This window comes from Lissotriton vulgaris, unplaced genomic scaffold (genome assembly GCF_964263255.1).
Source record: "Lissotriton vulgaris unplaced genomic scaffold, aLisVul1.2 SCAFFOLD_1644, whole genome shotgun sequence".
NCBI lineage: Eukaryota > Metazoa > Chordata > Amphibia > Caudata > Salamandridae > Lissotriton > Lissotriton vulgaris.
This window is the reverse complement of record NW_028246115.1, coordinates 100,874-126,474: the sequence shown is the minus strand read 5'-3', so window position 1 is coordinate 126,474 and position 25,601 is coordinate 100,874. Positions and strand designations below refer to the sequence as shown.

Genomic DNA, 25,601 nt, shown 5'->3' with positions numbered 1-25,601 from the left:
CCCCAGGGGGCACCAAGAAAAGGAAATTACCGGATGTAGGCATCAAATTACCCCGAGAGGCCCACACGGCACAGGCTTACAGAGGGAAATAGAAGAAGAAAGATTGAAAGGCTGCAGTGAAACGGGGGCCTAGGCTGCCAACGGGAGGCGCAGAGAGAGGACAGAGGTACACAGGCTGGTCGCGGGAAAGAGTAAATCAGCATGTAGAGTGCAATGTGCCTTCCTAGCTGCAATTGGCAATAGATCGATACCGCCAACAGAGGGTATATGCACCAAAAAATGCAACAACATGAGAATTAAACAGAAATTATAGAACAACGAAAGAACACTTCGCTTTGACTACAGCATCAATGAAAGATAATTTTTCCTTGTGGGTTGACTGCATTTGGGATTTATGCAAAATGTAGTTTGGTATATATTATTTTATTGGATACTGAACGTTTGCCGTAAAGTTAGAGAAGCATAATCCTGCCTCTGTTTCCTTTATAGAATTGAAAATTCTTAACACTAAGGCTAGAAACTTTCATACCTAGTTCTGAATGTGCCAAAAACAAACTAACATAGTTTGCATAGGTGCATGTGGTTGAACAACCTAAAAAGGACTGAGAAATGGAGGTACAAGCACCTCTGACTTCAAAGGCTTAAGGCACTGCAGAAAAATAACTTGTTACATTGCGCTAATGAGCTCGGGAACCAAACTGCGATTAAATAATGGTGCATGAACGAAACCAAACAGGATTATTTTGTTTCCATATTTTGCTTGCTTGTTTTTTAAAAACAGTTTAGCAAACTACACTTACCTGTTTGTTGTTGCTGTTGCTGCTGTTGTTGTGTGTTAAATCCTCCAAACTGTGAACCCCCTCCTAGTGTACTGCCCAGGCCGGCACTGGTACCTACTCCACCAAAGCAACTACCAAGCGTGAACGCTTTATTTTGAGTTCCACCAAACAAACCTTGAAGCAACACAAAAGACTTGAATTAAAAGCAATACTATTTTCTCTTCTGAAAAAAAGCTAGAAAACAAGGAGTTACTACATTTGAACAAATACGTGAGCTTCTCCCAGCCTTCCTTGATACATTTTCTAAAGCAAGCAAAAAAGCACATGCAATAGAAACTGTGAAAGTCTACAGGTGGCTATTTATTATGCATTATCATTAGAGGGGAGATTCTGCAATTGATCCTCTTGCAAGACATTTCGCATCAAGCACTTGCAACTAAGAAGGTATGAGTAAAGAGGATCTTTAGGATGATACACATTTGCATTTTCTGAGCGTTTAAATTGTCACACAACAAGGTTATCTGGGAAGAAATGTAAATTAATTCTAATTAAGGTGTAGCAAAAAGACTGGAGGTAACCAGATCCACTGGAGAGCTCAAGAAGCGGTACACTTCGCTTTCATCACTCAGAAAAGGTCTGCTGAAAATAAATTCAGGTAAATTACTCCATATTAGCGGGTGTAACTGAATTTTGTTTGACAAACAGATTAACATTATGATGTCTTTGTTTAACAGGGATAATCTAATGCAGAAACAACTAAGAAAATCAAAGCAATAACAGTCAGCAGATTTAGGATTTAGTCATGTAATGTGTTCATGATATTTGGTTGTCAAGGAGACACCTATGTCACAGAATGTGACAAACACAGCAATTTTAGATCATAAAACATACTCCACAGTACCACTTAATACAGACGGCAGCAGAGTACTACATTAGAAGAAGAGTGGTAACTGGCATTGTGACATTTGGAAGAAAGATGCAGAACGGCATATTTATTGAAGGAGGATTAAGTGCGTTATATTTCAATATCTTTATCTATTCCTTTAAATTGTAAATAGTTAGTACATTTTATCTTACGTTTGGGCGATTCCGCTTCGACATTTCAGCCAGTTTAGTTCTATAGACCTGATGGAACGTTGAGATGTCAGTGGAAGTAAGGAGCTGGTCCCAATTTTCTGAATAAACCTACTGTTTTTCTCCTTAGATTAGCCTTCATTACACTCCGGTTCGGTGAGGGCTACAAGTAAAGTGTCAAATGGTCTCAGGAGTACGTTTTTTTTGTTTTAAGCGGGCTAGTTTGCAATCTATTTGAGTTAAAGCAAGGCATTGTTTTTAGTGGCTAGGGCACGGGAGAAGCGCAGCAAGATTTTGTTTCATTGAGGTAATGTAAGGTCACACAATGATATGTAACAGATATGTAACAGATTCGAGGAGTGGGGAGATTACAATAGAACATGACGGTAGTAAATGTAGTGAAGTATTTGATGGTGGGAGGGGAGAAAGACCAGTGATTTCAACTTTTAAACTAAGCTGCAGGGTTTGCAGATTTCAAAGCAACAATTAGAGGTACATTAGGTCTTATGTCCTTACCTCTATATGGGTTTGAAAAACATGCCTTGCAGTGCTATTATAGTCACCTGTGCAGACTTAACGGAGACCGTTTTTCTGCTGCATGTTTAAATTGCATTTAAATGATGAAGAAACAGTCTCCTGTAAACACTGCAGTTTTGTCAGTGCCAAGTTGCAGGCCATATTAATCTATTAAGAACTAGGAACATCAGGACTGTGCCCAATTGTCTAAGTATCAGATTGTAAGGAATGTACTTTGCCCACCAGAAATTTCATCATCACACTTCTTACAATTCAAACCTTATTTTAATTTGTTTGGTATTATCAGGGCTCCGTCATAATGGGAAGGTTATCATAATAAGTTACCTCACTGAATGACACCAAAGCAATAGCCTAGCCAAGTAAAGATTTAGTCGGAGAGCATACCTGGCATGTTCTGCAACAAAGTAGAATCCCCATTATTAACAATATATTCCTAAAAGGCATTTAAATTACACGTGAATAAGGATTGGATTGGTATGGTCTTAATCTCCAATTTAGTACATCTGGAAGATTAAGCTGGTTAGTGTGTAGCTGTTACTGAGTGGGTAAGTCTACAAGAGTGGATTAATGCCCACAAACGTGTAACTTTTGCTTATTTGAGTCCTTCTTACATGCAGCTTCCAACCCTCCAGATGCATTTAAATTTGCTGTTGTTGGTATAGCGCAAGTACGTTTCCAGGTTTGCATATATCAAGGGAATGCGAGAATATGTTGAAAATCTCAAAATAAAAACACCAACATTTTGTAGGTATGTATGGAAAGCAGTTTCTCTAAGAGTATAATATTTTATCCCACAGGCAAAAAGTAAAACATGGTAAGGCTTATTAGTTAGATAGAGTTTTCCACCTGCATACATCCATTTGCACAGGTAAATGCATCAAGAAAACTACACTTTTTTTCTGAATCACTTGCGAGATTCTTTACAATCACATGCGAAGAAAAAAAAAAAAGACTCCTTCAAGCTTCGGCGCAACTCAACAGGAACAACCCCCCACTACCTTGACTTCACAGTAAGTTAAAGACATATCAAGGGAGGAGTAAAGAATCCATGGTATCAGAGCCCATGTCTTACCTGTGGTTCCTGTACTGGCAGGAGTAGAAAAGCTAAATGCAGAACCTGTTGGTGCAGTAGTAGTCGCTCCAAATCCTCCAAACCCACCTAGTAAATAAAATTGCAAATGAGTAAAGTACAATGACATGGCTGATGTGGAAGGAATTGTATGAACGGGACACAACTTTGTTAGCTAAAGTTCAAATGATTAATGTTTTTATGCAACATTTTCCCAAAGTAATATTAGGATTATGCATTAAGTGAATGATCTGGATGCCCTTTTTTGCTCAACAGGTATCATGGGTTGAGGATTGCGAGTGCATCACTAGTTTATCTGGACATTTGAAGTCTCCATGCTTCTGTGCACCTTAGAGGCATTCCTGTAAGTGTGTTTCTGGGAATCATACAGCTTTGAAGCAAGTTCAGGTGTGTTTAGGGAAAGTGTGTTTACAAGAAGGAGCAGGTCTATTTTAAGGTTGGTCATGCAACATGTGTTCTTTTGCTGATATTTCAAGTAATGTATTCAAAATACCGGGCAACCAGAATAAATGTTACTCTACTTCCCTCTCTCCCATATTAGCATATCCCACTGCACTGCTACATCTCAGGTCCTAGAATTCTTCTTGAGTGGCACTTGTGACTCGAGTCAAACGCCGACTAGAAGCCATGCAGCTACCAACAAGATATTAAGCTAGTGATTTTATTTCCATATTTGGTTTTGATGTACTACCAACGTAAGGGACGATGAACATTAATGGTGCAATGACTTTGGAAGCAGGAAAGCTGACCAGTTGATGCAAAATAAACTGTGAAATGGTTAGCTCAGTGAAATGGTGAGCTCTGTGGCTTACAACTTCAGATCTTCACGTACAGGGAGGCTGGAGAATGGAAGGTAGGTCAGCAAGACAAAACAAGACTGCTAAATGGTCTATATCATTGTGTGTAGGTTGATGGGAGAGGCTTAATTCCCATTGCTTATTCCATGTGTACAGTTGGCATTAAACTAAATATTACGGACATCGTCCTTCAATTGAAAATAAAGTAATTATTACAGTCATGTCTTGCAATGCCACTTGTTTGTTCCAGGTTACAGAAGTAGAATAACTATCTTTTGGGGCATTTAAGACATACGTTTGTTTCTGGTGATACAGTACTTCCAATCACCACCTCTGTGTTGGTTACAGCCTAAATCATTCATTGGAAGAAGAGTAGACTAGGTCAAGGGATCTAAAGGATTTTTAAATATTTTTTATTATTGGTTAATCACATCATTCGCATGCTCTCTCTGCTACATGTGTCCTACACGAGTACGTACAGTGGAGGGTATGATGTGAATTCTTCAACAGAGAGGAAGAGAATGAGAGAAACAGGAGGGGGCTTAGAGGAGGGGGAGCAAAGAGAAAAAAGGGGGGGGGAGCGATGAATGAGATAAGAGACAAGTGTGTGTGTGCATTAATTCCAATAACACTAAACATAAAGGAAAGGAAGATATACTAAATTGATACAATACACAAACACATTAATGGCTTGCCTCCCTAGCAGAAGAGATTGTGATTTGCTATTGACGTCATTCTATAACAAAAAGAAAGTTATTCCAAACCAATATATAGTTTACTAATGCGCCTTTAGTACGGCAAACTCAAAATTAGAGGAATGACGGCAACATTTTAAATCTATCTTGGATTAAGACCTAGGCTGCCTAATATTTTTGAGAGAGGACTGAGCCGCTATCAAGCGCAGCAAACTGTAAATATATTTCAGTTGGTGAAAGGGAGAAGGACATCATTTGGTTGCGGATTAGCAAATTTACAATTGTTTTCCTTTTTTTATTAAGTAGTTTTTGTAACTAGCCTCTGCATGCTGTCTCCTGTAATGTGGCAGCTCATAGCCTGTGTCTCCATGGGCACATTTGCAGACAGTGGCTGTACAGGTTGACATGCACACCATGAGCTAAAGTTTGCTTCAAGGTGCTCTCCGTCAAGTCTATTAAGAACAGGTGATGGATGCAGTAAAGTGTTGGCTGTACATCCCTGAAGGTAGTACAACATGTGGAAGTGTATTGTATTCTAATTCCAATTACATCTTATCTTACCCCTCATGAGCAGTCACGGTGGACGGGCTTCTAGCTTCAGTGTAAGAAACTGCTTGGCTGTAAGCGCGTTGAAAAGAAGTGCGGCCCATGCAGGATGGGTATAGTACGGTTTGAAAGAACAGTCTTTCACAGTCTTATCACAATTTGGGTTGCAATGCCTAGGCGTATACTAGAGGTAAAACAAGTGAGAGCTAGAACGCATGAGCTATACATTAAGATTAGCTGTGTCCGATTTTAAGTGTGTTCATTTTTAGCATGATCTGTGCGGGAGTGTTTTGGTTTTACGCGTAATGATTAGTATCTCAAAACAGGCTCACATTTGGGCCTTCCATAACAGCGATAAATCAGTGTTCACTGTATCCATGTCGGAAAGGCAAGGGAAAATAAAGTTCTCTACTACACAACAGCAGTATTTAGTCATTGTAGCCGAGGTTATTGTTTGAAGGATTAATTTTGCAAGTATGTAGATCCTATAATAATTATTTTTTCCGGAAAATAAGAAAAAAAACACATAAGTCAATATCATGAAAGCCTGAAAAAACAACAACAAAATAATAAACGCTGCAAAAATGCTCAGCTTGGATAGTCACCTTATTTTGCAGGCTCGCGTTATTTATTGCAAGGGCATCACTAGACATTCTCATAATAAATATGAAGGCAGCATTCGTAACCTCTTACCTCCATAACACAAAAATCCACTGCCATTATATTCAACAACTCCACAAAATCATGTAATGTTACACTATTGTATTTATGTTCAGGAAGACAAAAGACAAGTGGTATTCACGGTTTGAAATGAATGGGATGGGTTACATGCCAAGAGCACAATTCTTCTTGGTCCATGGTGTGTGCCATAAACAATGCAAAATATTTTGTCTAAATCTCTGGAATGGGACTCTTATTTGGCAACAGTAAAGTTGTACTTGATGTGTCATCTGTTAAAGCGGATTTCACCACCGTCTGGCAACTTGGTACAACAAATCCAATCTTAACGTTCAAGGTACAGCATTTCTCAACAGGAAAAAACTAAGATTTTAAAGCTTTAATTATTTTGATACATAACCAAAAAAGGGTGTCGAATGAACACGTCCTTGTACACGATTTAAGCTCAATCAGAAAAAGAAGAGAGGCAACAGAGCAGTAAAACAGCAGAGGTGAAAATAGGTGTATTTAAATTTCAGAAAAACGACTGTTCATGGTGAGGATATACAGTTGTGGACTAGTCTTCATTCTTTGAAGATTATGTAAATATATTTACATAAACATCTCCTTTTTGCAATCTTGACACAAATTGGATTTGAACATCTACTGTAGTTCAAGTGGTACACTAAACAGCCTGTTGAAATCAGCGAACTATGTTAATAAATTACAGACTAAGAGAACACTGTCTTTTCCTACACAGATTTGTGCCTTGTTGCTGTGCAAACTGCTTATTTTTTTGCCACTTACTTCAGGGCCTGGCGATTCATTCTGCGAGTTGACAGTGCTGGAGGTTGGACAGACAAATTACAAATGTGTACTTTTGTGCTTGCCTGTGTTTGCATGCGCTAGAATAATAAAATGTAGTGATGCGCTTATTTTATCCCAAATATATTCTACAGTGGCCGAGTGGACGTGATCCAACACGGCTCCGTGGCATTCGTTCTAGAAATCAAGGCAGCAGAAGCAGCCAGCCTGAAAAGGACTCACCGCTGACTGGCCTGAAACTCTGGAGGGCTGGAGACACTAAAGGAAATTCCGGATGCGCCTATCCTCTGCTTCTTCGGAGTTGGCGGCAGCTTGGGCCTGCGAGGCGTGATGGACGAGTCGCTGCCGCCCTCCTGGCTCCAGGGAGAGGTGGAGGAGATGATGTACCACTTTCCATTGGCTGAGCAGGTAAGGGACATTCGGCCAGATTCATGAAACGAAAATCGGCTCGCAAAGGGCCAGATTCTGAGAATCTGGCCCCTTGCAAGCGCAATTTTTGCATTTGGGATTCATCATCCCAAATGCAAAAAACGCTATTATAGAAATCGCAAATTTGTGATCAATTGCATTTAAGGAATCTCTATTTGAGATTCCTTAAATGCAATTCATGATAATGCGAATTCGTAATTTTGGGCGGCTATTTACAGCGAAGTCAAACCTCGTGGTAAATAGCAGAAACGTAGAAAAATGCACTTAAGTGCATTTTTCTAAGTTGTATGTTACACACACACATGTCCTTGGGACATGTGTGTGCGTAACACCAGCGTCCAATGTCATTTCAGGGGTGCAACAGGGTGTCCTTTGGAAATCGTAATTTCAAAATGCGAATCGCTAATAGCGATTCGCACATTGATGTCTTCCCATTCATTCCTATGGGCCTAGGCCCATAGAAATGAATGGGGAGTTATTCCTTATATTAGCAATTAGCTAAATCGCAAATAAGGAAGCTGTAGAGAATCGCAAAATAAAATTGCGATTTGTACATGAATCATACCCCCTGATTTATAGATACTCTGCCCTCACCAAACAAAATGGGGTAGCCCTCCTCTTCCACTACTCTTTAAAGTTCCAACGAGAGGGTGCAAATCAGATATGGAGGAAGGAGAGTTCAGATGGTAGAAGAAAACTAAGGGTTGAATGTGCACAATAGCGTTAGTCTATGCCCCCAAATCTACCCATGCAACCTCCATTCAATCGGTTTGCATCCTTTTGGGAGGGTTTGAAGAGGGAGAGATCATTCAGATAAAAGATTTCAATCTCATGTCGGATCTGGAGTTAGACAGCACCCGCTCACTATCGGCCAGATTCATCAAGGTAAGTAATTGAGAGTCCTTAATAGGAAATTCTTAAGGATTCGCTATAAAGGACTCGCAAAACGGGATTCATGTAGGACTCAATTGAATTTGCGATTCCCACTGATTCCTTATTTGCGATTAGCTAATTGCTAATCGCAAATAAGGAATAACTCCCCATTCATTCCTATGGGCCTAAGGCCCATAGGAATGAATGGGGAGTTATTCCTTATTTGCGATTAGCAATTAGCTAATCACAAATAAGGAAGCGATTTCAAGGGTGCCAGGGGTGTCTAAAGGACACCCTGTAGCACCCCTGAAATGTAATCTAAATTGGTGTTGCGCGCACACATGTACAAAGGACATGTGTGTGTTTAACATGCAACTTAGAAAAATGCATTTAAATGCATTTTTCTATGTTTGCTATTTACCACAAGGTTTGACCTCACGGTAAATAGCGGCCCAAAATTGCGATTTAGCAATTTTAAAATGGTTCATGAATTGCATTTAAGGAATCTCAATTAGAGATTCCTTAAATGCAATTCCTCGCAAATGTGCGAATTCTTTAATAGCGAATTTTGCATTAGAGATGATGAATCCCAAAAGCAAAAATTGCACTCGCAAAGGGCCAGATTCTCAGAATCTGGCCCATTGCGAGCGCAATTAAGCTTGACGAATCTGGCAGATAGTTCCTTTACCGGGAGCTTTCCTAAGGCTTTGAAACAAATGATCCTGTCCATGGGACTAATTGATGTCTGTAGAACTCACCATCCTACTACCTGGGACAAAACTTTTTTTTCCCCATTCACATCGTACATACTTCCGACTTGACTACACCTTCATAAGTTAATCACCGGAACACTCAATTCTGTAAATAGGTTTCATCCAATCACACTTCCAGACCAGCATTTGTAGAACTTACATTAAGAGTGTCGTACATGTTTTTTTCCTGCACCCTTTATTAGAGACAATTAGAATTGGGGAAGACTATTAGGGAATTGTTTCAAAAGAATAATCCCCAGGATACTAACCTACCCAACACATGGGACAAATTTAAGGCAGTTATTAGGGGGAAATGCATTTCACTCTTACACACTTTAACTAAACAGACAACGCAAAACAGGTTGGCAATTGAAGCAGACTTCCAGGCAACAGAACGAGCCTATAAAGACACTCCTACACTAGCACTAAAGAGGAGGGTGAATGCACTCAGGGGAAAACTTACTGCGATCTACACGGATAGGGCAGAGTTTACTTTGCTATGTGACATATGAGCGGGTAAACAAGATGAGCTCCTACTTAGCACAACAATTAAGGTCCAACACAAGAAGGAATACATCAGTCATTTTAATAAAGAAATATGGGTGGGGGCATGCCAGAATAGGATAAAGCACAGGCTTTTCGGATTTTCACAAAAATCTATATAGAGCTGAGACATCAGGGGAAGATGCATAACTAGACTACCTGCATGGGGTTGACTTGCCTCAGGTGATCACATGAGGTTTTGGGTGGCCCGACTAATGAACATAAGGTTCAGGCAGCTATTACAGTGCTTATACTTCACAAATCACTAGGGCGTGATGGTTTTGCAGCCAAATTTTGCAAGACCTTCAGCTCTGATTTGGTAGCCCACCCTGTTCAGTCATATGGCTACTTCCTGAAGGGTCACACACTCAATGAGCAAGGCTCTGATAACAGTGCTTCCAAAGCAGGGGAAGGAACCACATTTCTGTGCTTCCTATAGACCTATCAAACACAATAAGATGATGGACGGACTGCTGAATCTTTTCAGACATTCACCCCCAGGCACAGGTATAGGTTTAATCCATCATCATTCTTCTGCTCCCTAAGCCACCCCAGTGTGGACCAAGCCATACGCAAATCAGTATTGACACTGTGCCTCATGGAAACATTTCAGCCCAAACTGCCAGGCTAGGCCCAAAATTTTTCTTTTTGCATTGGTTACCCAGAGTGGGAAGGGTATGCCCAGACGTGGGTTTCATGCTCTCCATGCCACTGGAGGCAAGCAAGCCTGGCCGATTAGGGTTGAAACCCTGAAACCGGTCCTAGGATGCTTGCTTCTAGTTCAGGGAGGACTTGGCCTGGCAGTTCGGGCTCGACTGTTCCCCTGGGAAACAGGGTCAAGACTGATTTCCATATGGCAAGGTCTAAACTGGAACGGCATGGAGAGCAGAAAAAACTAAAGATTTAGGACCAGATCTCTGTACTAGGGTGAATGCATGACATTGTTCAGCATTTGTCCATCAATTGTTGTTTTTGCATCCTGTAGACCTATAGCCCTACTAAATTTAGATGCCAAACTCTACATTAAGATACATGCCACGCTGCTGGAAGTGATTATACCGGAGTTGATCCACCTGGATGAGTGGGATTTATCAAAGGGAAACAGACAACTTGCGGGGTTGGTCCATCTGGTCGCAAAAGCTACTACACCACATTCCCGTGGTTCTTCTGGCACTAGATTGGCCCTTCCTCTTCCATACCCTTCATCGCTTTGGCATGAGCAAACAGTTCATATTTATGGTTCAGGCTAACTATGCAATCTCGCAATTGCGCCTACTAGTGAAAGGAGTGGGTTCAGACCTTTTTAGACTAAAACGTGGTACCAAACAGGGGTGTCCACTCTGCCTACTTTTATTGGCCCTTAGCATAGAACCCCTCACAGCAAAGAGGAGAAAAGCCCCATCGATTTAGGGCTTCACATTTGATCTATTATAACAAGATTTTGCTGTTTGCTGATGATGTGTTCCTATCCCTTACTGTCCCCTCAGAATCTTTAGCGGCTTAACAACAGGATTTGGCAGTCTACGAGTCGGTAGCAGGCTACCGTATTAACCTTCGCAAATCTTTTCTCCTTAATTTGACCCTGCCTACACCATAGATAGAAACACTGGCACCCTCCACTCCTTTCCAATAGGTTAAAAAGAATCTTACCTACTTGGGGATAAATATTTCTCCCTCAGGCTCATATCTGTACCATGCAAAATTACCCCCTGGTCCTTTAACAACTTAAAGCCGACCTTAAAAGATGGGCACCCATGTATTTATCCTGGCTAGGTTGCATTCTGCGAAAATAAAATGACTGTCTTACCTCCTTCTATATCTTTTTCAGGGACTCCCAATTGAACTAGATGGAGAATTCTTCTTGGCTATCCGTTTTCTGGTGAACAGCTTTATTTGGCAAGAAAGCAGAGCCCAAATACCTTATAAAATACTGCGCTTACCTAAAGATGCTGGCGGACTAGCACCTCCTGATTTTTCCTTACACTATAAGGTGGCGCAACTAAGAATGATATACTGAGAGAATCATAAAATCACTGGCTTCATATGGATCAGGCAGTGGTAGGCAGATATATGGGACATATAAAGGAAGCCGAAGGCAGCCAGACCTCAAATGCATACCTTAGCACGCCTACAAAAACAAACCCTAAAGCATGGGATGATATGACTCAAATGGCAGCTTGGGCTACTTTCCCCTCCCTCTTTACTCATTAACTTTAACCCTGTATTTCTGTGAACACTCACATCAGACCCCTTTCGATCTTTGAAAGGAGGAAGGATGCCTTACTATCTCAGATTTATTCCATGGATGAGATAGCCTCACCTTAAAAATTGTCAACAAGGCTTATTCCTGCCAAATTCAAAGAGATCATTATACTCAATTGGAACATTGGGTTCTCCACCCAGAAGTGAATGAGGCAGCCCCTAGGGATCTCTCTCTAAACAAGAAATTTTTCAAACATTCAGGAGGGACTAATGGCAGTATCTCCTTGCTCTACTCTCACTTACTTGATACCGCTTCCAGAATCCGGTCTCGCCACTGATTTTTGGTCTAAGATACTAGGAGACACAATCTCAGATGCGCAATGGCGGAAGCTGTGGATAACATTCCTGGATTCAACCATTCTATATGAACGAGAGAGGCCCATTATAAAATACTGTTTGGTTGGTACCTCTACCGAACCAAACTTCAAAAAATGCATCCCAACACATCTGACCTTTGTTGGAGAGGGTGCGGGTTACTAGGGGAATTCCCTCACATATGCTGAGACTTTCCGATAATTTGCCCTTTCTGGTCTTAACTCCTAGTCCAAATTAAAGACATATTGGGATACCAGACTCCTTTCACATCTGGTTTAGCTTTCTTGGGGCTGCAGGACAGGGCTCTTTAGCGTCAAACCTCAGGAAATCGCTCAATCATCTGGTTGTGCCTTGGGGTGGCCAAGAAAGCTTTGGCAGCTTCTTGCAAGAAAACCCCACCACCCTCGATTTCTCAGTGGCAACCAGGCAATGGCAAGCCTGGACAATGGAGAGAATGGCTGGTATTATGCTACATAATTATACATTTTAAATATACATTTGGGGGTGCTCTGGTTTCCTTTTTCTCAATAGGTCTTTCCCTCATGGCTTGCCCCACACTGCTTCGCCTCTTTCAGATTTAAAAGTATAACATAAATATCACAGGCCCACTTAGTTCAGCTACTCTGGGGTTGACTTGCTCACGCCCACCATGCAACATATGACCACATTAGTCTCACTCATGGTTTGTAGCTCAGGGCTATTTAGGGGGTGGGGAGGATAAAGTTAGGCACAGGTACTGTTAGAGGGTAAATATCATTGATGATATTTGTTCCAACAGTACTCCGATGCATATTTCTGATGTTTACTTTCTGTATCATTGTCTTTGTATGGCGAAGTGCCCTATGGAAAATTCAATAAAGAAAGTTTGAGATCAATATTCTACATATTCACTGCATGTGCTGCATGTTTATCTTTGATAGCCGCATTCATGACCTTTATCAGAGACAAGAGTGGAGTGTTCTATTTCCTTGATTGCAATCTATACGATCAATCAGGCTTGCCTGGGTTTGTTCTGTCGAGTTCCACATTGTGGTTCTGTTGAGGATGCTATTAGAAAAGATATTCACGCTCAAAGAACAGGGCGAGTGACAACTGCACAAGGCTGTGCTGCTACACTTTCCAGCAAGTGCCAAAAAAAACATGGTTTTACATATAACATTTTCATAAATTGAGAAAGGACATAGGAACGTTATCATTATTCGTATATTGTAGGATGTTTTCCCAGAAGTGAAAATGTGGTGGTATACAGGATTAACAAAACGGGGACTATGGAATAATACGAGTGGTATGGATAAATGAGTGCAGCAGTCCAAGAAATAATTAGAATGAGGTGTAAAGCTTTCAATGGTAGAAAGTTCAACAAGATCCCAGTCATTAGGGGCAGTTTACCATGGACCCTTTAAGTTTCCTGTGCACACTGTATAATGTCAATATTATCTTTGTATTTCATGACCCACTAAGGTGCTATAACGAGCTGCAGGATCCTGGTGAGCTTGCTTGATCAATTGAAAGCCACTAATGAAAGCTATGTGAAACAAAGTGCACAACTTATGACTAACAATATATTTTTAAAATAACTACCCATTAAGTAGCTACATTTCATTATGATTAGGATACAGGTTCTATGTTTTAACATTTTTGTAAAATCAAAGGCATAAATGAGGTGCTCGGTTTGCCGCCACTTATGTGCCTAGAATCCTGGGCCGAATATTCGTGGACTGCTGCAGTTCATACTGAATGTTAATGGAGTGCTTACTTCACATCATCTACCTGTACTTGCAAGGCCATTACCAAAATTGAACGGTGGTGCTGCAGTAGTGGGAACACCGAAACCTCCAATGTTAAAGTTCAACGCTGGGTTCACGGTTAATCCAAAACCCCCAAAATTAAACCCACTGGTAGCAGAATTCGCATTTTCAAGCCCACCAAATCCTGGTGTGCGGCAAGCATTAAAAAAAATTAGCAAGAGTTAGAAACAGGTAAGAACTAGGAAAGAAAAGACTTTGTATGAGATAGAAATGAATGCAAAAAAATACAAGACATTAGAAAATCAAAAGAAAATTAATATCAGAAAAGGCAGATAAGTACCAGCAAAAGTACCGACCTGCAAAGATCGATTTTAAAACATCAGCTGTGTGAATTTCAATCAAAAGGTTTTGACAGAGAATGTACAAAATACAAAAGAATTTCACATTAATTAAACTAGCAAATTATATCAGCAGATAATGCCTTGGTTCCATTTCCAATTAAACAGTGAAGCGAGACTGGTGAAACAATCTGGGAACTAGCATAAATTAACTACAAACAATGCTGGACAGATTTTTTTTCTCCCAAAGACAGTATAGGTGTGACCATTGACCCGTCAGAAACGGCATACAGCACAGAAGCAAAAGTGACAAATAATTCAGCCTATGATTAGCACAAACATTACCCTTGGAATCTTGCGCATTTCTGTTAAAACTCAGGACACCAACTTTACAGAAATATGCCCTCAAGGCCCTAGTTACCACTGAGCCGGGGTTCCAGAAGGGGTGACCACCTCTCCCCAAGCCTTCGAAGACCGCTTAATCAATCCTACATTTTTCACCTACAAATAATTGCTATGAGATGCGTTAGGGTGCTTAGGTAATTAAACAAACTACTGACTTTTTAGATACTCGCAAAAGCCCCCGACTGGAAACAGGTTTCGCATAACATGGGCAACCCACTTCCCGAGTTAAAATTCCAGTAACTTGCTGACCCGACCTCTGAAGTAATAAACACATTTACCGTTAATATCCTCTACTTTTACCTGGAACACTCACTAGGATTGACGTTTTAACAGTGCTATTGTTTTCAAACTAGAAGCTTTCTTCAGATTTCTATACAGGTAACAAATGTCTATTTGAGGGATAGAGAAAAGGGTCATGCCATCTCAAACAGACACAATCTGAAATTCATCGCTGTATCCACCTGCCACGGTCCATTGAGAAAACGCTTGTACATATGCATGGCTGGTGAAACCATACTGAAAACTTTTTTTTAGGTAAAAGGATTCCAAAGGCGAGAATCATAGCAAGCATCCACCCCTTTAGATTCCTTGCTGGCAATGAGCCAGCTGTGTCACTACAGCAACTTTTATGTTTGTTCTCGTTTTGCTATCCTTTGCAGTTATGTCCAGAAAGCCAGTGTATTATATGGCTTGGGCCAATGCTAATAGAGAAGAACGATCGAGCTGGTCTGCTGCAGTTTAACATTCTGAAGCTGGTAGGCAATATTCTAGCTTGTGATTTGTAGCAAACTTTTTTGGCTCTTGCTTAACAATGTACATCTCGGCATAAGAGCTGAATACTATAAACTGAAGATGAAAGACATTCTAAATGAACATGATGCTCTTTAATGCAGCCTGGAACTCACTTTTAGCATCCTCATATCAAAGCAGCCGGGTAGTTGGTACCGGGATGCATTTTGTTTTAGCTCTCCACATCTGAAAAGTGGCAAGAAGCATCTTGGTGGACAGTGGTACCTCAGCAGGCGTTCGTACAGTGCATTATTTGGATGTAGCCTATTCTGACGGTCAATGTTTTAGCAAATATGACTATATAGGACTGTAGCCACAGGGGTAGTGAGACACATAATACACTGGATACAATTTTTCATTCAAGACCCATTGTTAACCATAGAATGGCTTACAACCTCTGTACGTTTTGCTAAATATGGAAATTCAAAATGGTACACTTAGTTTAGACAGCAAGTGCACACTCCCCAATACCCAAAGATTTAGCAGAAAGCCCAAAGTAGCAGTCTCCAACAACTAGAGTTTTCATTTCCTATTTGACTTTGGAAACAGCGGAGCATGAAAAAACCAGTTTAGCTCAGTAAAAAACATGGCAGTGTTACCTCCAAATGTTGATGCTGCCGTTGTTGTAGTTGCTCCAAAGCCAAAGCCTGTTGCAGCGGTGGTTTTGGGCGTAAATGCACCTAGTGAAAACCCAGTTGCTGTTATGGAGATAAAAATAATATTGTAAATATAAACTGAATTCCATTAGCACCAAAGTAACTTTTGTATGAACAATGCTCGCAGTACCAACACTAAGCCGCACAAGACAAATCGATTTTTATCACAGAGCATCCACAACCACCCTGAATAAATGATCAATGTGAGAAACTTCAGCAAAGTGTGGTTCGGAGGGAACAAGAGAAAAGTTAAGATAACATACACAGTTTTAAAAGCACTCAATTATTGCTTATGGGGCTAGACCAAGGAGTGTTTGGATTCTTATCAATTATCAAAGCATTGTTTTTACACATACTAAATCCTGCCCTAAAGCCATCTCATAGCACAAATAAAATGGCATAGGCCCTATATCCATACTTTTATATACAAAAAAGTTAAATAATACAAATATAAAATTAGACTTCAATACAAAGTCCACTGAAGAGCCAGGCAACCAATTGTAAAAAAACAAAAAAAACTGGTGTGTGTGTGCGGCACACACTAGTTGCTTGTGGATTTCAGTACACTTAGTTTATTCTCCAAATACAAAAATATTGAACCACTCCGAAAAGAGTGCATGCTACACAGAGTGTGCAAAATATAATAAAATATATATGTAGCACTGGGTAACAAATGACAGCAAACTTTGACAGGAAGCCATTACGCAACTCTTACCTTCCCCCCCCCCCCCCCCCCCCCCCCCCAACTTAACTCAGCAATTTGCTCCGCTTACACTGCCTCCATGCAACAAATGTCTGAGCCTTGGAAACCATCTAAGCCGTTACTTATGGTTTTCAGTGTCATTTGAAATATTTTTAAAATACTGTGCAATTGATCATAAATTTGCAAAAGAAAGGAACATGTGGACTCCTCCACCTAAAACAATAGTACCTCAATATAAATTGTGTGCATTGTCAGAAGGAAAAATGTGTTTGGGTGTGTAAGAAGGGATTCTGCGTGCAACGAGGACACACTGCGGTACGTTTGGTGCGGTACGTTTGGTGCATGTAACATCCCAAACCACAATATGCAAAAGTGACAGTGGAATTCGGAAATCTAATGCCAACTGCAATATCAACACTTGCATGTCTTTGCAAGGCGTAAAGCAAAACAGATGGCTAAAGGGAGCCACCAGCACCCTTTTTGTTCAACATAGAAGCGTACCAGAGCCTTCAGTCCGGAATCATTCAGCAAATGGAAGCGGTTTACACTGGACAGCTTCTACTGTATATAGGACAGCTACCAGCACCCAGGAGTGACTGGTTTAGGGGTAGACTACATTTCACAGCGTGTCATTTGGGGACAGCAGTCAAAATGTCAGCCCATAGCCAGCGCAAACTGCATTTGCAGCTGATTACAAGTACATTTGTGCATACATTAACAACAACCTACCTGGAGAGCTACCTCAATGGAAGCTTGAGAAAGGATCCGCAATGTAATTGTGCAGATTTTTGGTCAATTGTCAAAGCTGAGATTAGAACTCAGGTCTCCAAATTCGAAGTGGCAATACATTTGACTACATCTCATCCAAAAGAGTAGCACTCCTAACCCCTTCTTTTATTCCAGCTGGGCATTTTGCCTTCTTTGAAGATCCCTCATGCAAGAACATAGGTCCTTCACCTACCCCAAAGACATTGGAAATTCTCAAATTTTCATTTGCCTCAGAGTCCTTGATCAGTGGATGGCATGGAGCCATCTAAAATGCTTCGAAAACGGAAATACTCACATGTGGCGATAAAAACAATTAGGACCCACTCGCAGCCTGGCCATACGATATCAGAACAAAGTATCTAAGGAAGTAAAAAACTTGGAATTACCCTGGATTACAAGTGGTCAATGAAGGTCCAAGTGGACAAATTAGCAAGATTCAGCTTCATTACTATGAAAATTCTACAACGCCTTTTCCCCCACCTGGAACTTCCACACAAGGTCCTGGCTACTATCTCACTTGTACACAACGACGCTGGGGCCTTCCTGATGCCGCACTTCCTGCTGAAATAGACGCCGCTGCTTGCACCGTGGTTCGGGGGGCACAGCTCGCAAGTTTACATGATGCACCGCCCTCATCCCACACCGCAGCCTTGGCTCACCGACGCCGGTGTCATCGCCTCTAGTTCGTCAGCTGATGACAGCGCATCAGCAACGACAACGCCGCTGCTTGCACCATCACCTGTTAGCACCGTGACGAGCACCGTGACGAGCACCGCCTCCATCTCGCACCACCTCCATCTTGTACCGTGACCCTGATCTCACCAATGACGCCATCTGATGCTGCCACTGAGCTGCTGCTCACATCGCGACCTGGGGGCACTGCACGCCGCACAGCTGCGCTTCATACCGCCACACCAGACGCCTGTTGGCGCCAGCGCTCCGGATCCCATCAGAAAGGAGCTTGACCTACAATGTGAGTGACTTCAAGGGCCCCATCACCCTGCATCTCTGAAAAGAACTCTTTTTAATCAACGTATTTTTGAACTGTGAACTTTTAAGTATAGTATTGTGGCTTTTCAGCGTTTTTGGTCTTGTTTTAATTATATAAAAAATGTGGATATTTTTCTAAACTGGTGTGGTGTCTTTTTGTGGTGTGTACACTGTCTGACTGTTGGTTATGTGCAAATGCTTTATACACTGCCTCCACGATAAGCCTGGCTGTTCGTGGAGAAGCGTGGCTCAATGGTTAGAGCGGCAGACCCTGATGCAGAGGTCTGGCCCGGGACCAGGGTTCAATTCCCGCCTTGGCGGCTCTTGGACTCAATCTCCCCGGAACTGTTAATTCACACCTCGGTGCCAAGTCTAATCATGGGTCCCACTCTGTGACTCTGGGCAATAGCTTGCTTAATCTCCACAACGGCCCCAGCAGCGCTGTGGATGCCTGGCTTCACCTTGGGGGTGCCCAGGAGTGGACATTTAACAGGAAAGCCAGGATGGGTTACACAGCGGTATCAATACAGCGCTAAGAGGCCTCTGGGTAGAAGTGCGCTATATAAATACTCTACATTTACATTTACCAAGGGGGTGAGCAGGGGTTATTTTAGACGTGTAACTCCCTTATTCTGACTAGTGTTGGGTTTTGCCTGGCTTTGGCCTGGGCCCTAGCCTACCAAAAATCCCATTTCTAACAGTGTATCTCTAATGTCCTACCCTATGCCTCTCTCAGTATGTCTCCTACCTTCACTCTCGGACTCAATCCAAACCTCATTCTACTACTATGATCTCCAAAATAACCCTTTCTAGACTCTTCCCTCGTCCACCCCTCCTTGCATCACCCTAAACCTCATTTTACTATGAGCTCCCAAACAACCATTTCTAATTTCTTCTCTAATATTTCCCCCCTTAGAGACTTTATTTTACTACTAGAACCTTCCTAGTCTATTTCTAGACACTCTTTCCTCTGCTAAAACCTCCTCCTACTACTATGATCTCCCAATAAGCACTTTCTAGGCGCTTCCCTCTTCTATCCCTCCATTATACTTTTCAATCCAACGAGCAGGCTCACATGTCTATCACTCAAATGAAAGTATATTTCCTTATACTTCTAAATTATGAATCCTTTTTGGGTTCTTCAGTCACGTGTTACTCGCCGAAAAGCACTTCGACACCTCGTCAGGGGTAGCAAGGGTAAAATAAATACAATTACTTTTAATAATGAGCAGTGTTGAAGCTGGCAGGACTTCCTATAACAGCAACACATCATCAAATCTTGAGATCATGGGTTACCTGCCTCAAGATAGTTCATGATCTATCAATGCCCTGCAGTTATGCAGCAATCATGCTGCCAAGGAATCATGAATGCTTGTAGTATTAGGATATGTAATGCTAGAATTTATGGCTTAAATATTTTAAATAGTTTTAAATGTATATTGCTTATATGTAGTTGTTTGTATGGGATATTTAAACTGCTGATAAACAATAATAATAAATATTAATAAAAATAGCTGGCCAATCACAACATATTTTAACTTCAACTCACCTAGGGAGCAACGCAGTTATCAATAGGAGCTAGGAAGAGGATTCACAATCAGGTTTGAACTATACAGATTTCTGGAAAATTGCCAAAGCGGAGATTAGAAGCCAGGTCTCAAAAGCAGATTCCTTAATGAGTAGGCCACATCTCCCCCCTTAACAGGACATACTGAATCCCTTTGCACGACTAGTAGGATTCTGGAGACTCCTTGGGACATGCTTAATCAGCACATCGCAGCAATAAATATAAGGTGAAGGAAAGAAACACTTAATTTAATATGGCCAACATTCTGCTTTTCACCCACTGGGTCACTCTAGAAAGACTGCCAGGGTCAGTCAAGGACTGGTATTAGTGACCCACAGTGTAAATGTAAAATGTAAATGTGGGTGTACTTGTAAAGCGCACTGCGACTCCATGGAGTATCCTGGAGCTGAAGACCGCTGGTGAACCCGTCCTGATTTTCCCTGTGAGATGGTCCCTTTCTGGGTATCTCCAAGGTGAAACCAGGCATCCCCGGCGTCTGTGGGGGGCCGTTGTAGAGATGAGGAAAGCTTAATGCCCAGAGTTGCCGAGTGTGTTCCCTGGTTATAGTGGGCACCGAGGCGAGAATTATCGAGTCCGTTTTGACCCTGGTCCACGACCCTGCCGCGTCGGGAATTGAACCCTGGTCCCGGGCCGTTCTCTGCTTACGGGTCTGCCGCCTCTAACCAGTGAGCCACACCACTCCACAGTGTGCAGTCTATCCATCCATCAAGCACTGAATAAAATATCAATAAACCCCAATCTCCAGATTAAGGGATACTTTCAGGGCCGATAAGTAACATATCCCCCAGTGGAGCACTCATAATGAGGGTATTCATGTTTGATATTTAAATCATGATTAGGAGGGAACAAACCAGACTATACTAGGAGCATATTAGTAGGATTGAGGGTCATTCTAGTCAAATAAATAACCATGAACTTAGCATCTTTTGGATAAAACTGGACCATACATACTCAAAAAAGCTATCTTGTGTGCCATGCTTGCATGGTTCTCATCATCTCAAAATGTTTGCCACACTATATGCATTTAGCAACAAGAGCAGACCTATTCAGTTTAGGCCATGAAAGTGAAATCCTAAACCACGATCACAACAGAAACTCATGTTACACACTGAAGCAGATACTGAACCCACTGACCTCTAGTTTTTAGGTCAAAGCGCTGCATAGGAAATCGGCCTCTTGGAATTGCTTCAGTAGAAGCTTGTGCCTGTGGCTTTAGCACGCAATTGGCCAAAGGCTCGGGAGACACACAGCGGCGCGCAGGGGCCATCTTGTTTTAATCAGTGTGGCTGCGCTTGTCTGTTTATACAGTGGAGTGGGAAGGCTCTCCTCACACCTGTAAATCTTGTTCTTCCTGTGGCCTCGACGCATTGGCCACTCCGACTGAAGAAAGCATGGCGTGCCACTGCCCGGCATTTCAATGCAAATTGTCTCCGTGCAGACGATATGCGGTCAACGCACTCCGTCAACTAATCACTATGAAATTAGTTTCACTATATTTAAATGCCGGCACTTAATGCACTATATCCATATGCATGAAATTGCCTTGGCTAATGAACGACATAAAATAGCAAACTTACAATGGGGAGCTAAATTGTCAGCAGTTGCATGGCCGCTCGTAAAGCTGTCTTCCACCATCTGCGCGCATTATTGAGCGCGCGTGCACCCCAGAAGCACCTGCGGCAGGCGGCTATCCACAAATAATTTAACCGGAATCTTGAATATTAGTGCGCTCCAGACACCCCATGCACACTAGCAGAGGTGCCTAAAGTCTCCAAATCTTGGATGACACCTTCCACCAGTCCATGTTTACTATCCAACAGCTAGCTCTGTCTGTGATGAGACTAAGCCCGTGCTGTACAATGGCAAAATCGATTATTCATGTTGCAGAAAAGAAAAAAGAAATAGAAAAATTAATTCCTGCGCTTAAAACAAAAAGCAACAGACAGTAGTCTGTAGCAATCTCTTCTTACTTTCACATTAACCAACACAAATCATTATTAAGGAAGACTTGGAACAAGTGAATCTATACCACCTATGCAATTATACGGATTGATGGAGATCCCAGGATAATAGAAGGGTAGGTACTCAGTTCAATGATATTCGGTTGTTTACTAGTGTGAGTTAAGAAAATGGAGCTATAAGCATCTAACAAGTATTCCAAGCTGGTTGTGTGCTGTACTCTAGTCCCAAAGACCCAATGAAACTAATCCAGTAGCTTAACTTGGTGACGTTTTGGTCCAGTGACAATTATTTTTGACAGTAGATTCAGGTATCTGACTTCTAATCTTACTTATTCGAAACTTGCCTCCCTGGACACAGCAGGTTATTTTTTTGTGTCTTTGGCGTTAGCGTACACAAATTTGGCAACCTTCTGCCTCAAATATTTGGATGAGTTTAGGCGTTTAAGAGGGTGATCCCATTAAGGTTAAAGAGGAATGAACACTCTCTTGTAAGGTGTTACAGGATAGAAAAAAAAGTGGTTGGCACCCGACAAATGTGCATAAGTTGACAGGTATGCATTCATTCCAAAATAAAAGTGGTAAAAAGACAGGTAATCCCTACCCACCCCCAATGGCGTGCCGAAAAATAATTAGCTCCCCCTCCCCTGGCAGAATGTTCACGGTGAGGAAGCAGTCTGGAAAAAGAAGAATTATTGAAAAATCTTTTTTATGCACATTCACAGTTAAAACCAAAAATAAGATATTTAATGAGCTGCAAGAGTCTGAACAGATGGGTGATGGGTTGTGGTTCATTTACAAAACGAAACAATTGTTGGGCCTTTTTGCATGGCTTCATCGCCCACCTTACAAAAAATGTTGCCCCCGATTTAGAGCCTCTTTTCTGCAGCTGTTTTTTCATGTTGGATTCTTCAGCCTGAATGATTATGCCACTTTGCTTCAGGGTAGTTTTAGTGTCATATTCCTAAACACTTGAAAAACTCTTCATCTTCAACCAAGAACTATCCTTTCTGATAAGGAGGTTTTTTCCTTCCCTGTGGCTATAATCTCCTAAATGGGACCCTCTTTGTTATGTTAAAAACTTTTTCTAAAGCGCAACAATTACCCAGAAGCATCTTGATGCTACCAGGATGACGTGCATGCCCATCAATTATTAAAAAGCTAGGTTTTGAGAACCTTTCAAAAAGTGAGTAGGTAGGGTAGGGACTTGATGTGCATTGATAGTGAATTCCATAGTTTTGAGGCCCCTACTACAAAACTCCTTCCACCCCAAGCGCAAAGCTGAAACATAGAAATCAACAACATTTACACGCTACGAAAAGTAAAAAAGTTATTACCTTTCCTCCCCCTGTCTGCCGGGAAAACACTTATGTCCTCCTTGGTGTTATCCAAGGTGGACTACTGCAATGGGCTTCTGTTGAATGCCCAGGAGCAGGTCTTTAAGAAATTGCAAATGGTGCAGAATGCTGCTGCACGGATCCTGACCAAAACTCCTAAGTTTGCGCCCATTTCCCACATTGTCTACCAACTTCATTGGCTTCCGGTGAGAAAAAGAACTAAGTTTAAGGCATTGTGTATTATCTACAAGGCGTTGAACAGCCAAGGACCTGACTTCTTTAGGGAATCACTGTTGGTTTATGTCCCTAAGAGAGCTTTAAGATCTGCCTCATCTACTTCCCTTTGTATTCAACGAGTTAGAACAGTTACATGGGGAGACAGACGCTTCTGGTAGCTGCCTCGAGGCTCTGGAATACCTTGCCCCATCAAATAAAATGCAGCCCGTCACTGATGATCTTTAGAAAGCAAGTGAAGACCTGGCTATTCAGTCAATAAATGCAAAGAAGTTTTCTCTTTATCTGCCTCTCTATCAGCCTAGCGCCGAGACACCATTAGTGGTATTTGTTTGCGCTCTATAAGTTTAAAAAATAAATAAATAAATAAACATTCAAGGCAGAGCTTTAGCATAGCAACTTTTCTGGCTGGTAGCATCTGTACCTATCTTTAAGGAATTTAGGGCCAGAGTAGTGTAAGGCCCTATGGGTAATACCCAAGGCCTGAAACTCACCCTATGTTTTCCTGGAAGCCAGTGTAGCTTCCGTGAGGTGTGTTCAGCTGACTGAGTTTTCGGAATCCCCAATAGCAGTGTGGGTGCTGCATTTTGGTGAACGTGTAGCTCTTTATCATAGTGCAAAAGTATGTCGAGATATAAACCCTTACAGCAGTCTAGTTTGGCTAAAAAAAAGAGCAATTACTACAGCTGTTTGTAGCATAGGGTGAATAAACAGCAAGATTTTTTTGATTATCTTTAGTGTAAAAGGATGCTGATATAGTGGCATTCACTTGATCAATGAATGCCTGTTATTCATTAGGAAACCCAAATGCTTACCGTTGCTAGCTGGTGTAGGTGAAGTTCTTAACTCTAAAGGCTAACAAGATTGCATCTAGAAGGAAGTAACCTTCCAGAAGAGTAGAACCTCTGTCTTACTGGAATGGAGTTTCAGGCATTTAAGGTCCTTCCAAGCACTAATAGCCATCATGCGACTGTGAAATCTCTGTCCGGTATTATTAAGAGGGTCAGAGAATGAAACAATAATTTGGGTATCGTCTGGATAGGAAGTTAAAACAAGCATTCGCATAGTCAATAGGTCTCGCGTTTGGGACATTATAAGTGTTTAGCCATGCAACAGTTGATGTTGCACCAAGGATAAAGTGCTGCATAATTAAATACTTATAAGGTCCCAAAGGCGAGACTTATTGGCTATGCCAGTGCTGGTTTTATTTTTTGTTTAAACTGAAGTGAATATAGTTTCACTTAGACTACCTTTGTTTAAGTCGAGTAGGCTTTTTCCAAACCTACAAATGAAAAACTTTCTGACACCAACGTTCACCACAGGAGCCACTCAGACATTACTTTAGCAAACATTAGTGATTTCCCAAACTTTTCTCCTAGTTAAACCAGGAGAATAAACCCCTTCACCCCACTCCTCCTTGGGGACAAAAAAAATTGCACCCTTCTTTTGAAGCAATGAAATCTCCTCCAACAATACCATCTTCTTGATTGGGTTTAGAAGCAAAGGAGTACGAATAATCTATGTATTCACTGGAGGAGACACACAGTCTATTACCCGTCTATTACCTGGCACACCCACTAATTCAAGGTCAAAAGGTGCCACTGAGAAGAAAATTGTTGAATCTTGCCACAGACCTTTAACAAAGAGACTTCCATCTCTGTATATTCAGGAGTGCTGTTCTTTAGGGTTTGTATCTGGATTATGCCTCTTAATGGATCAGAAGGATGATTTTGCTTGAAACCTAAATCGACCGATCTATATTCTGCTGCTTTCATGAGAGTTGTTGAAATGAGGACTTGAACTTCAAAAAAACTGCCCCTTTCGAAGAATTGCATTGGAAAAAAAGAGGAATGCTTTCTCTCCTTAAATATTCAATGCAGGCTATCCTCCAGATTCACACCAAAGAGACAAGA

General features: G+C 41.5%; 1 protein-coding gene across 1 annotated transcript in view; it reads right to left on the bottom strand.

Annotated features, from left to right (window-relative positions):
* The window catches only part of NUP54 (nucleoporin 54), a 232,520-nt gene that overhangs the window by 177,708 nt on the left and 29,211 nt on the right, over positions 1-25,601 (bottom strand). Inside the window, exons 2-4 of the mRNA XM_086949277.1 lie at positions 16,054-16,152; positions 3,463-3,549; positions 801-953 (exon numbers count right to left, since the gene is read on the bottom strand). Coding sequence (XP_086805403.1) covers positions 801-953; positions 3,463-3,549; positions 16,054-16,152 — 339 coding nt within the window. The remainder of the gene's footprint in view (positions 1-800; positions 954-3,462; positions 3,550-16,053; positions 16,153-25,601) is intronic.